The sequence below is a fragment of the Diaphorina citri genome, unplaced genomic scaffold (assembly GCF_000475195.1).
Source record: "Diaphorina citri unplaced genomic scaffold, Diaci psyllid genome assembly version 1.1 scaffold736, whole genome shotgun sequence".
In the NCBI taxonomy this organism is placed as follows: Eukaryota; Metazoa; Arthropoda; class Insecta; order Hemiptera; family Psyllidae; genus Diaphorina; species Diaphorina citri.
Window position 1 is genome coordinate 79,896 of NW_007378169.1, and position 11,518 is coordinate 91,413.

General features: G+C 43.4%; 1 protein-coding gene across 1 annotated transcript; it reads right to left on the reverse strand.

Moving 5' to 3' along the window:
• Positions 1-20: 20 nt before the first annotated feature.
• Positions 21-3,138, reverse strand: LOC103511649. The gene is made up of 3 exons (XM_026825355.1): positions 2,242-3,138; positions 1,058-2,124; positions 21-923 (listed from the first exon to the last, which is right to left on the reverse strand). Exons 1-3 carry the CDS (start codon positions 2,576-2,578, stop codon positions 330-332), a joined length of 1,998 nt encoding a protein of 665 aa, XP_026681156.1. The 5' UTR covers positions 2,579-3,138; the 3' UTR covers positions 21-329.
• Positions 3,139-11,518: the final 8,380 nt, after the last annotated feature.

Consider the following 11,518-nt stretch of genomic DNA (forward strand, 5'->3'; position numbering starts at 1 on the left):
AGTAGCAGACGACTGAACCTCACCACTCGAATACCTGTCAATGACCATTACTGAGAAGTAATTGTCACTGAGGTGACTCAGACACATACAGTTGATGTCGGAACCCACGACAACGATCGCAGAGTTGACTCTGCCCGTTTCATCGTCAACAGACGACATAGCAACACGACTAGACCTCGCGATGGAGGGTAGAACTCGCTTGCCATGCTGGTTTAGACAGGTATAGGGTTCCTGAACTAAAGCCACATCGATGCCTCTCCTCGCCATAAAGTTCGAGAGTTCGGCATTGGCCAACCTCGAGTTCTGCAGATTGATTTGAACAATCCGCATTACCCTTGGTAGTCAATCGTCTTGACAAAGGCGCGCAGCTTTTTCTCGTAAACTGCGCAACCTTTGCCGCCGGGCGAATGTTTGCACTGCTTTTCGGCTGCATCCAGACAGAGGGCGCATTTCTGCTCCCCTGCCTTTTTGCAGTCTTTAGCTTCGTGCTTCCTTCCGGCGCACTTCCCGCATCTCGCTTCCTTTGCGGGACATTTTGTCGCGATGTGCCCGAAGCCGAGACACCGACGACAAATGGTGAGCTTAGCGTGATCACCGACTCGAGAGGACGTCCAACCAATGTTGAGGCGACCTTTGGTGACGAGCTTATTGCGAGTGGCACCGTCGACTTCCACAACCCAGTTCTGGGCGCCTTTTGAGTTGCGTCCGTTCCTGAAGCTGTAAAGCGCACTAGCCTTCGCCGCTCCAGTCAGCTTAAAGGCCTCCTCAACCTCCGGGCCTTCGATTGTCGGGGCCACGTCGTAAACTACCACCCGAGGAGCTCTGTCGGGAGTGAGACCTCCTGTTTCGAGGCCAGTTTTGGCCGTGACAGCTTCGCGGAGCTGAGCTAACTTATCAGCCCCCGCGTTTCCCTCCACGATCACCCGGACCTTTCCACTCTGCTGGATAGTTTTCTTGATGAAAACTCCCATTTTGGTGGGGAAAGGCCAGTTTTGGCCGTGACAGCTTCGCGGAGCTGAGCTAACTTGTCAGCCCCCGCGTTTCCCTCCACGATCACCCGGACCTTTCCACTCTGCTGGATAGTTTTCTTGATGAAAACTCCCATTTTGGTGGGGAGGTGAGAGACCTTGGTCATCTCCTTCATGACCTCCAGCCCAGTCTTTTCCTTAGAGGAAACCGTGAATCCTGCCTCCTTACGGGGCCGGATGGGCACCTTTCCAATGGATGGGACATGGACTTCCCTCGCCCTGGGGACCTTTTCAGGTGCGCCCTTGGGCGAACGACCACTCGAGGGCTTGGTCCTGGAGTCTTTCGTTTCTCCGGGTTTATCTGTCGCTGCCGAGGGGGCAGCCGGCCTTACGGTCTTGGTTTTGCCATTCTTGACTGCCGTAGGGGCAGTCAGCTTTGCGTTCGAAGCATTGGTTGCCGGAGGGGCTACCAGCTTTGCGTTCGAATTCGTCGCCGTCTTACTCGTCACTGGCGGTGGGGATGGCGGACAATCCCTCACTGAAGGACCGGGTGCTAGGGAGGGAGTGACTGACTGGGAGTATGACTTCCCAGGCACTACCCTTGCCCTTTCCAGTCGCATGGCCTTTTCGACGGCCATTTGTACTTCAGTGGAGATCATACCCTGGATCTTGCCCACTGTAATCTCGTCAAGGGCATGCTTAGCTCGATTAGCATGGCCCTTGAGGTTCTTCACGATCCTGCCCACCTTCTCCTTGTCGGCCTTGGAGATGCGATCGAGGCGACCAACGATCTTTTGAAGTTCGTCGGCCTCCTCTAAGGCGCCCTCGATACTCTCTTCGAGGTCCCGAAGCACTCTTCCATCGCTCTCCTTTCCGGCAGGAGGGTCCTTGGGCTTCACAGCTTTATTAGAGCGGGTCCCGCCACGTTGGGTTGTCCCCTTACTGCACGCAGTACTTTTGGGGGCCCTGCTGGGTCCGGACGCATCGCTCTTTTTAGCGTGTGACCTCGTCTTCCTCGTGAAGCTGAAGTCTGAGGAGCCACTACTGTGACCACCATCAGAGTCTTCATCTACCACATTCCTCGGATCTTTGGGCAGATCCTTGGGTTCGTCCGCCTTTCCCTTCGCGTCATCGGCTTTCTGGGCATTGGCCATACCTTTGCTGTGACCACCATCAGAGTCTTCATCTGCCACATTCCTCGGATCTTTGGGCAGATCCTTGGGTTCGTCCGCCTTTCCCTTCGCGTCATCGGCTTTCTGGGCATTGGCCATACCTTTGTCTGATTCCCTTCCACCTGATTTCCCCGCTTTGGGGATCTCAGCGCCGGGAGCCGACTTAAGGAAATCTAGCCTAGACAGAGATCTGACAGAGTCGTCCGAGGACGAGCTGCCGGACTTGTACTTGGCTACAATTTTGGCCTTCTTTTTGGACATAGCCTTCTTGGGCTTGTCCTGCTTGCCTTCCGCCTTGTTGTTGGAGTCTGCGTGACTTTGGTTGTCCGCAGTCTTAACAGACTCCTTGCATACCGCCTTGGGGTCGCTTGAAACCCCCTTCCCGAGGTCGCTCGAAACCTCCTTCTTACCATCGTCTTGGGTTTTGTTAATTTCCATGAGTTGTTTGCCAGTCTTTAGACGAAGGATCGCGACCACACAGCCAGGAAGGGCGTGCCCAGGGGTAAATAAAACCAACCCCTTCCCTGGTACCCAGGGCCACGACTGCTTGGGCTAATCGCAATGAAAATTCCCTGTGCTCTTCGTACTTCCCCAATTATGATGGGAAGTAACCGCGATCGATCCAGAACGGATCAGATCCCCGCACCCCGAGGGGCTGCCGACAACGAGGTATCCCATCGCCCTATTCTTGTCAGGAACCGACTACTCCCTGGGATTTAACCAGGAAAGTAGCCGGTAGACTGGTACAGCCCAACCCGTCTGCCGAGCGCTGAGGCAGGCGAACCACATCGACAGGCCGACCTACGGGCGGACAACGTTTTGGTAAGATATACTGCTTACCTTCAGTCCTCAGACACACCTTAGCCGTTGTCCTGCTCGAACAAGTTCTTGCATTTCAACGTTTCCGATCCCCGGGTGGATTTGCATCCGGACCCGCATGCTGAGACTTACCCCGGTGTGTCTTCATTGCAACGCTACTTTGTGTGACACCCTGGGCGGAGGATCATAGGGACAGATTGGGAATCTCGTTAATCCATTCATGCGCGTCACTAATTAGATGACGAGGCATTTGGCTACCTTAAAAGAGTCATAGACATCCCTGGGTTGGCACCTTCCTCGCTGTGCCCCCCTCAGCCGTCATCACGACCAGCCTGCCGGTGAAGTAGCTCGAGAGCATCTTCAAAGAGCAAGAGAGGAGATAGAGAGGTAGTATAGAAAAACGGAAAGGGAAAAAGAATGGAAGAGAGATAGAGAAGATAGAAGGAAATAGAGAGAGAAATAGAGAATTGGAAAGAGAAAGAGAACTGAAAAGCAGAAAGAGCTGAGGTTTTCATAATTGACGTTTTCTCAAATTTTCAATTTCACAAAACCTGACGGCTTACCCCGGTGTGTCTTCATTGCAACGCTACTTTGTGTGACACCCTGGGCGGAGGATCGAGATAGAGAATCGGAAAGCAGAAAGAGCTGAGGTTTTCATAATTGACGTTTTCTCAAATTTTCAATTTCACAAAACCTGACGCCGCACTGCCTCGCCGTCAGCAAAATCAGACGTACTGGGGTCAAAGCAGCTTCTCCATGGCAGCATGAAGCATGCTAAATTATTTGACGACTTAATATATATCGGATATCTTGAGCAGACTGATGTATAATTTAAACTTTAATTCCCCTTTTGTTCTTCTCTCTTTTCCATGTCTGTAGGTATATACATATTTGTCTGCAAGGAGTGCCATAAATCTGGTACATTATTGCTTTTTTTTTAAGAGTTTATATCGGATATCTTGACCAGACTGATGTATAATTTAAACTTTAATTCCCCTTTTGTTCTCCTCTCTTTTCCATGTCTGTAGGTATATACATATTTGTCTGCAAGGAGTGCCATAAATCTGGTACATTATTGCTTTTTTTTTAAGAGTTTGACAGAGGGAACTGTAACTGCTATGGTCTTATCGTCTCGAAATCGAAGAGAGAAGGAAGACAGGATAGGAGAAAGCCAGCCGTTCCGAGAACGAACATTATCCCATGAGGATAAAATCCGCCCCGCGCGGGAATCGAACCCGCAATTATTGCTTTAAAAAACTATAATAATAGGTGCATATTTAGGTAACAGTATTAAATATTTCTTCCTTACTTCTGGACTATCCTATATTCCCGTACAAATTCTAACTTTCCAGACCATTCGATATTTCCCCCAACTTCATTCTGTTCGTTGCATTATTTCCTTTCTTGGCAGCTTTGTCCTTACAGTGTAGTCAGTATTTCCTTCCTTCTCTTCTCCTCACTTCCATACTATCCCTCATCATATCCCTTTATCCTTCCTTATTCTCTTTCGCTCCACCTTTTCCCGCTCTTGTTCCAAAAATCCCTTCCTCCCAAACCATGCTGTTCTGTACATTTTTTTCCCTTTTTCGGCTCTCTGTGTCCCTTCCCTATTTATCCTTCCTTTCCTTTCCTCTTCAATTTCCTCCTATCCTTCCTTATCTTCCCATTCAGCATTTTTTTTCTGCTTGCCCCTGTCCATTCTTCCATCTACATATTCCATTGCCCTCCGGTTCTCTTCCCTTCTTCTCTCTCATCCCTCTTTCCTCCACATCTCATACAGTTTTCTGCAATTTTTCCCTCCATCCCTCCTTCGCATCCCATTCAGGATTCTTTTTCCCTCTCGTTGTCCATTTTCCATCCCTATTGTTCTACGTATTTCCCTCTGCTTTAAGGTTGTCATTAGCAGGAACTGCAGGGCTCATGATGATGTTCTATTGGGTTATGTTGTCTGCAATGGCCTCTATCCCTTTTTTCTTTTTCCCATGTGACTTTCTCGAATTAAATGTTCCACAATATTATAGTCGAACCCTTGTTCTTTTTCCGTCCTTTTTACCCTCGTCCAATTTTTCCCCTTTGTCGATCTTCTCTTCCTGTTAACGTTTTCCTCTATCTTCTCTCCTGTCTTCCTTTTGCCCTCTCTTCTTTCTGTCTAGTTCATGAGGATATTATTTCGTTTGTTTTCTTCTTGAATTGAGATTTTCCTCCCACGGCTTCTCGGCTCAAGAATTTCCAAGAAGAAATTATATCGGTACGATCCCATTTTGTGACCCCATTTTGGTGGCTTTGGGACTGAAAAACTCACCAATCTCTGCGCTTTCCATTTTTCTCTCTTTTTTTCTTTATCACATGAGCTCACGTGAAGTGATAATAGGGTGTTTCTACCTTAACGCGCTCTTTCATTCCTCCCTGTTCTTCTCGTTCTAGACATTTCTACTGCTTGAATATCATACAATTCCTACACTCGTGTATTGTACGATATTCAAGTCTCTGCACAGTTATAATTTCCTTGAAATTTTAATCTTAAGAACATTATTCTCATTAAAATTAATTACACAGCTAAAAGCTCAAGGGTTGGAAGGATGGAGAAACTATGAATTTATGCAAGTATTAATTCTGCTGAGAGGAAACGGGGATGCATTTCTTTAAATATAGCCAAGAGTTCTGTGCTAAGATTGTTCGGAATCTTAATGAGTCCATAAGCGCTAGGTTCGATTTCCGCCCGGGCCGGTTTTAACAGATAAGAATCGTTTTCGGAAAGGCTGGCCTTCTCCTACGCTGTCTTTCTTCTCTCTTCGATTTCGGGACGATAAGACCCTAGCAGTTACAGTTCCCTCTATCAAACCTCTTGAAAAATTAATGAGTCCTCTGCAAAGCATTATGAGGGAAAATGTAAAGTGAGCTGCAAATTTTATCTAAGGAAAACACACCCTAAAGAGCTTTAACCCTTGTCTTGATAGATTTTCCTAGGTATTCGGGTTCGATTCTCAGAATCCAAAAGCGATGGGAAAATGGTATAGGTAAATAACTATTGTTATTTAAAACAGGGATTCTTGGATCCAAGCTCGTACAATCTAACGCCGGATTTTGCTGAGGTAAAGAGACTGTTCATGCTGGCAATAGGTACCTATAAATGAGGCTTTTTTAAAGAGGTTTGACAGAGGGAACTGTAACTGCTAAGGTCTCATCGTCCCGAAATCGAAGAGAGAAGGAAGACAGGACAGGAGGAAAGCCAGCCGTTCCGAGAACGAACATTATCCCATCAGGATAAAATCCGCCCCGGGCGGGAATCGAACCCGCGGACGAAAGCCAGCCGTTCCGAGAACGAACATTATCCCATCAGGATAAAATCCGCCCCGGGCGGGAATCGAACCCGGGTCTAGCGCCGTTCCGAGAACGAACATTATCCAGGATAAAATCCGCCCCGGGCGGGAATCGAACCCGCGGCCTAGCGCTTACCGCCTCGAGAACGAACATTATCCCATCAGGATAAAATCCGCCCCGGGCGGGAATCGAACCCGCGGCCTAGCGCTTACAAAAGCCAGCCGTTCCGAGAACGAACATCATCCCGTCAGGATAAAATCCGCCCCGGGCAGGAATCGAACCCGCGGCCTAGCGCTTACAAGGCAGGTGCACCACCAACCAAGCTAACTAGGCTGGCTATAATTGAGGCTTGAGGGCCTACTCTATGCTAACTTCCACTTTGCTAATTACCTACTATTCCGATCTTGCACGATAATCTCCGTAAATCCCCGAACTCCAAGATAAAGGTTAGTAATCTCCAGGCAAGACACTCTATGCAGAACTAATTACCTACTACCTATTCCGATCTTGCACGATAATCTCCGTAAATCCCCGAACTCCAAGATAAAGGTTAGTAATCTCCAGGCAAGACACTCTATGCAGAAACTTCCTGAAGGATGATATGAAAATAATTGGAGGGAGAGAAATAATATGAAACTAATGGAGAGGGAGGGAGATAGCGATAAAGTAAGAGAAAGAAGAGAGAGAGGGAGATATGCTAATGGGTAGGTAATAGAGATCAGGTTAAGGAACAAAGCAATTAGAGAGAAACAGAGAAAGATGAAGAAGGAAACTGAGAGGGCGAAAGGGAAAGAGAGATTTAGGTAAAGAAGAATAAGGAGAAAGAGAGAGAGAGAGAGAAATGAGGAAAGACAAAGGGACAAGGACGAAGAGAGAACGACACAGAAAATGAGAGTTAGGAGTGACTAGAACGATTAGTTACAAGTGTAGTAATAATAATGTTTAGAAATACAGGGCTTACGTGTTTTCGCCCCTCAAATTCCACTGATACATAAATGTACAAATACGGTTCAAAATCTGATGGAACGAAATTCCTTTGTTTGCCAAACCTAGTAGCGGACTATCATCAAAAATAGACAAACCGTTCAGAAGTTATGATGGTACAAATATACAAAAAGAAAACATAGAAAGTTGTACCTAGTCTTGTTAACTGCGAGCTCTCTTCTTTCGTTCACCGAGTGCATCCTGTATTATCTGTATTATTCACAAATTATTCATACACGGATAGTTTTTCGAGGAACGAAATTCCTTTGTTTGCCAAACCTAGTAGCGGACTATCATCATAAAGAGACAAACCGTTCAGAAGTTATGATGGTACAAATATACAAAAAGAAAACGTACTTGTTAAAAGTCTTGTTAAAACTGCGAGCTCTCTTCTTTCGTTCACCGAGTGCATCCTGTATTATCTGTATTATTCACAAATTATTCATACACGGATAGTTTTTCGACCGCTTTAAAAGCATTTTCTACCGCACGCGGGTCCCCCTGTCTACGGTTAATCATAAATGCAAATTTGACCATAACAGCAAATCCCTCATGTACAGCAAAATTGCTCTGTAATTTTTGTTCGCATGAGAACTTTTCCACATTTTCCCCCGAATAGTCGTGAAGTTTTCCCTTTGGGGGATTGGTGGGAGGGCATCCCAACTGACCCCTCACTTGAGAAGGTTTCACGGACTTTCTTACAGGGAAGGCATTACCAAAGGTATTGTAGCTAATTGAATATGAACGAAGGAGAAGGAAGTGGAATAATCCCGGAAATAGATCAGAGAAGGTAAATAAAATGTATTTAATATTTCCATTGAAAATACATACCTACCTAGGACCCGAGTTGAAAAAAAAGGATGTAGGTACCTATGTATTATGTCTCCCTAAGAGATAAACACTCGATTGCTAAGAAGAAGATACATTTTATTTAACTCATTAAATTTGTATTGATAGGATAAAGAAATATTGATAAATTCAAAGGAAATAGGCCATCTCCACCAATACTATTATGTCTCCCTAAGAGATAAACACTCGATTGCTGGGAAGATGATACATTTTATTTAACTCATTAAATTTGTATTGATAGGATAAAGAAATATTGATAAATTCAAAGGAAATAGGCCATCTCCACCAATACGTATTTCTAAATATCTTTGGGCAAAGTAAACTAGACATCTCCACCAATATTTCTTCCATTGCACATTGCATACTCAAATAATTTCACGGCATTCATACAATTTGAACGCTAAAATGTCCCCAATGAACGAACACCGACGTTAAAGCAACATCGAATGTGGTATGAATTTAGATAATTATGTTGTATGGTAATTAATGTAGTTGTGTTTTGCTGTGTGGTGATTATCTCACATAGACAGGTTGGGTATTTACGGAGGATTTTTTTTTTCTTTTAGATAGGTATACACTCCCTTCTTTTCATTCCATCTTGCAAAAAGAAGAGACGTAAATCATGTTCACTTTTCCATTAACATGCCCGCTTTCATTAACATGCCCGCCTTTAACACGCAGGCTTTTCCTTTCACGAACTTTGTTATAAAGCCCCAATTTTTTTACCACTTGAGTGATTTTGCTAAAAAGGTACCTATTATAGGTACGTCGGTAGAAAAAAAAAGGTTGGCAAGTAGGGAGTAAAGAAAACATTCCTCAATTTGAAAACCCCAAACCTGGTTTTGTGACTTTGTGGAAAATTATTGAAGCAAATGGCAGGTACTCTCAAATAGTACATTTTTAAATGAAATAAAAATTACACACATCTACCTTATTTCTCACTCTTCCTCTGGGATTACAGGATAACTAAAAAAAAGTCTCTGCTTCAAAGACTATCCTGTATTATATTCGTATGTTGACAGTCTAGGGAAAATAAAATTGCTTCAATAAACTGTAGAACTCACAAAAAGGGTTCCCACGAGGCCCCGAAATGTGTCCTAATATTAATGCTCAAATCACCTTTATATCAAATACATATTTACTATGGTAAATAAGCATGTTTCTTATCTTTCTTCAACATCATTTTAAATTTTAAGATCATTTTCTTTAAACTTTTGGCGTTGACGTCACGTAAATTTTAACGAAAAAAGTTGCTGATAAAATAAAAAAACTCGAGACAAAGTTAAAATTTTGAAGCATATTCGGGAGGACTCAATTAAGTTTTTTTTTTTTTTTTTTCTTGAAAAATAACCCCTCTCAGCATGAAAAAAAAAAAAAAAAAAAAACGCTACAAAATCCATTTTACTCATTCCCTAGGGATATAACAAGATGAGTGACAGGACAAATCTCTCTCTCTCTCTCTCTCTCTCTTTCTCTCTCTATCTATACCTGTATTATTCTATCTAGCTATTTATCTCTTTCTCCTCTTTGTCTGGCTGGCTTCCCTCTCACACTCTTTCTAGCATTTTCTCTCTTTCAATCATCTCTCTCACACTCTTTCGATCATCTATCTCTCTCCCTATCATCTATCTGTCTGTCTGTCTGTCTGTCTGTCTGTCTGTCTCTCTCTCTCTCTCTCTCTCTCTCTCTCTCTCTCTCTCTCTCTCTCTCTCTCTGCGAGGATTTCCCTGTACTTAATAGTTTCAATCCTGAAACAATCCACGGAGGTAAGGTTGGTAAGCAATAGGTGGGGGGTTCGATTTCCGCCTGGGACAGCCTTTATCCTAAACAGATAAGGTTCGTTCTCGGAACGACTGGGTTTCTCCTAACCTGTCCTCCTTCTCTCTTCGATTTCTGGATGATAAGACCTCCGTTCTTACAGTTCTCTTTAGGAGTGAGGAGTTCAGAGTAGTTCATGAAATAGGGCCTGGCTAAAGGAAACTATTTCCCAGTCGTAAAACTTAAGCATTTTTAAGAGCCAAGAGCCTATCGTCTAGGAGTGAGCAGAGTTGTTCGTGAAATAGGGCCTGGCTAAAGGAAACTATTTCCCAGTCGTAAAACTTAAGCATTTTTAAGTGCCAAGAGCCTATCCTATCATTTTCAGTCCTATTTTAACTGTCTGCCTATTAAAGCTTTTTCTCCTTTTTACCTTCAAGTTTTTCCCCTTAATAATAATACGACATACAAAAATATAAAGAGTAGATGTTAATGTAGGTTAGGTATTATTTGATATTCACAGTTTTTTTTAAGAGGTTTGACAGAGGGAACTATAACTGCTATGGTCTTATCGTCCCGAAATCGAAGAGAGAAGGAAGACAGGATAGGAGAGCCTATCGTATCATTTTCAGTCCTATTTTAACTGTCTGCCTATTAAAGCTTTTTCTCCTTTTTACCTTCATGATGTTTTTTCCCCTTAATAATAACCGAAAAACGCTGAAATTCTGTTTCGTGTTAATATAGACCGGGCGGCGCTTCGAACTCTTGACGTTCGCGCGCCTCCCGGCACGCTTGATACGACATATAAAAATATAAAGAGTACCTAGATAACTCTTACCTATAAGCAGAATACTAAACGTGCACACTAAACTTGCCTATAAGCAAAATACAAAATACTATTGATGTTTAGCATTTTATTTCCATTTTGCAATGAGTAATGATAAGTCTAATAACAGACAAAAATATAAAGAGTAGATAACTCTTACCTATAAGCAGAATACTAAACGTACACACTTGCCTATAAGCAAAATACAAAATACTATTGATGTTTAGCATTTTATTTCCATTTTGCAATGAGTAATGATAAGTCTAATAACAGAATTCATATTTTGATATTCACCAGGACTAATTTGGCAACGTGACAACACGTCCATTTCGTTTGGATATTGTTGAGTAATGGGAGATGGATTACACCATTTTCATAATTGGATTAATGCTCAAAATATTTACATTTCATCCGATGCGGAAAAAAGAGTGCAATAATGTATCCCTTCAATCAATTTCTCTTTTAATGTTTAATGCCTTCTCCTACTAGGTACCTACTTTTTTTTGCAGCCGCGTTATGTTGTTGTACCTAGCTTCTCAAAAAAAAAAAAAAAAAAAAAAAAAGTGAAAAAATTTAAACAAAAGGTTGGGAAACTCATCTCCCCACCAAATATTAGTGGAAAAAATAAATAAATAAAAACCCATAAACCCTCCTTCTCCTCTCTCTCCCCCACTTAAAAACGAACCAGTCATTTCCGCCAACCCAGTCATTGGAAGCTGGAAGATTTCTAATGAATTTTCCCCATTCAGACTAGTTGGAAATTTTAAATCCAATAGAGGACATTTCGGAGAGAGGGGGAAGGAGAGAGAAAGGAAGAGAGAGGG

Coding starts and splice junctions, on each gene's coding strand:
- LOC103511649 (XM_026825355.1), bottom strand. CDS start 2,578: ATGGAAATTAACAAAACCCAAGACGATGGTAAGAAGGAGGTTTCGAGC. Junction 2,125..2,241: donor TGGAAGGGAATCAGACAAAG/GTATGGCCAATG, acceptor GTCACAGCAAAG/GTATGGCCAATGCCCAGAAA. Junction 924..1,057: donor AGCAGAGTGGAAAGGTCCGG/GTGATCGTGGAG, acceptor GGAAAGGTCCGG/GTGATCGTGGAGGGAAACGC.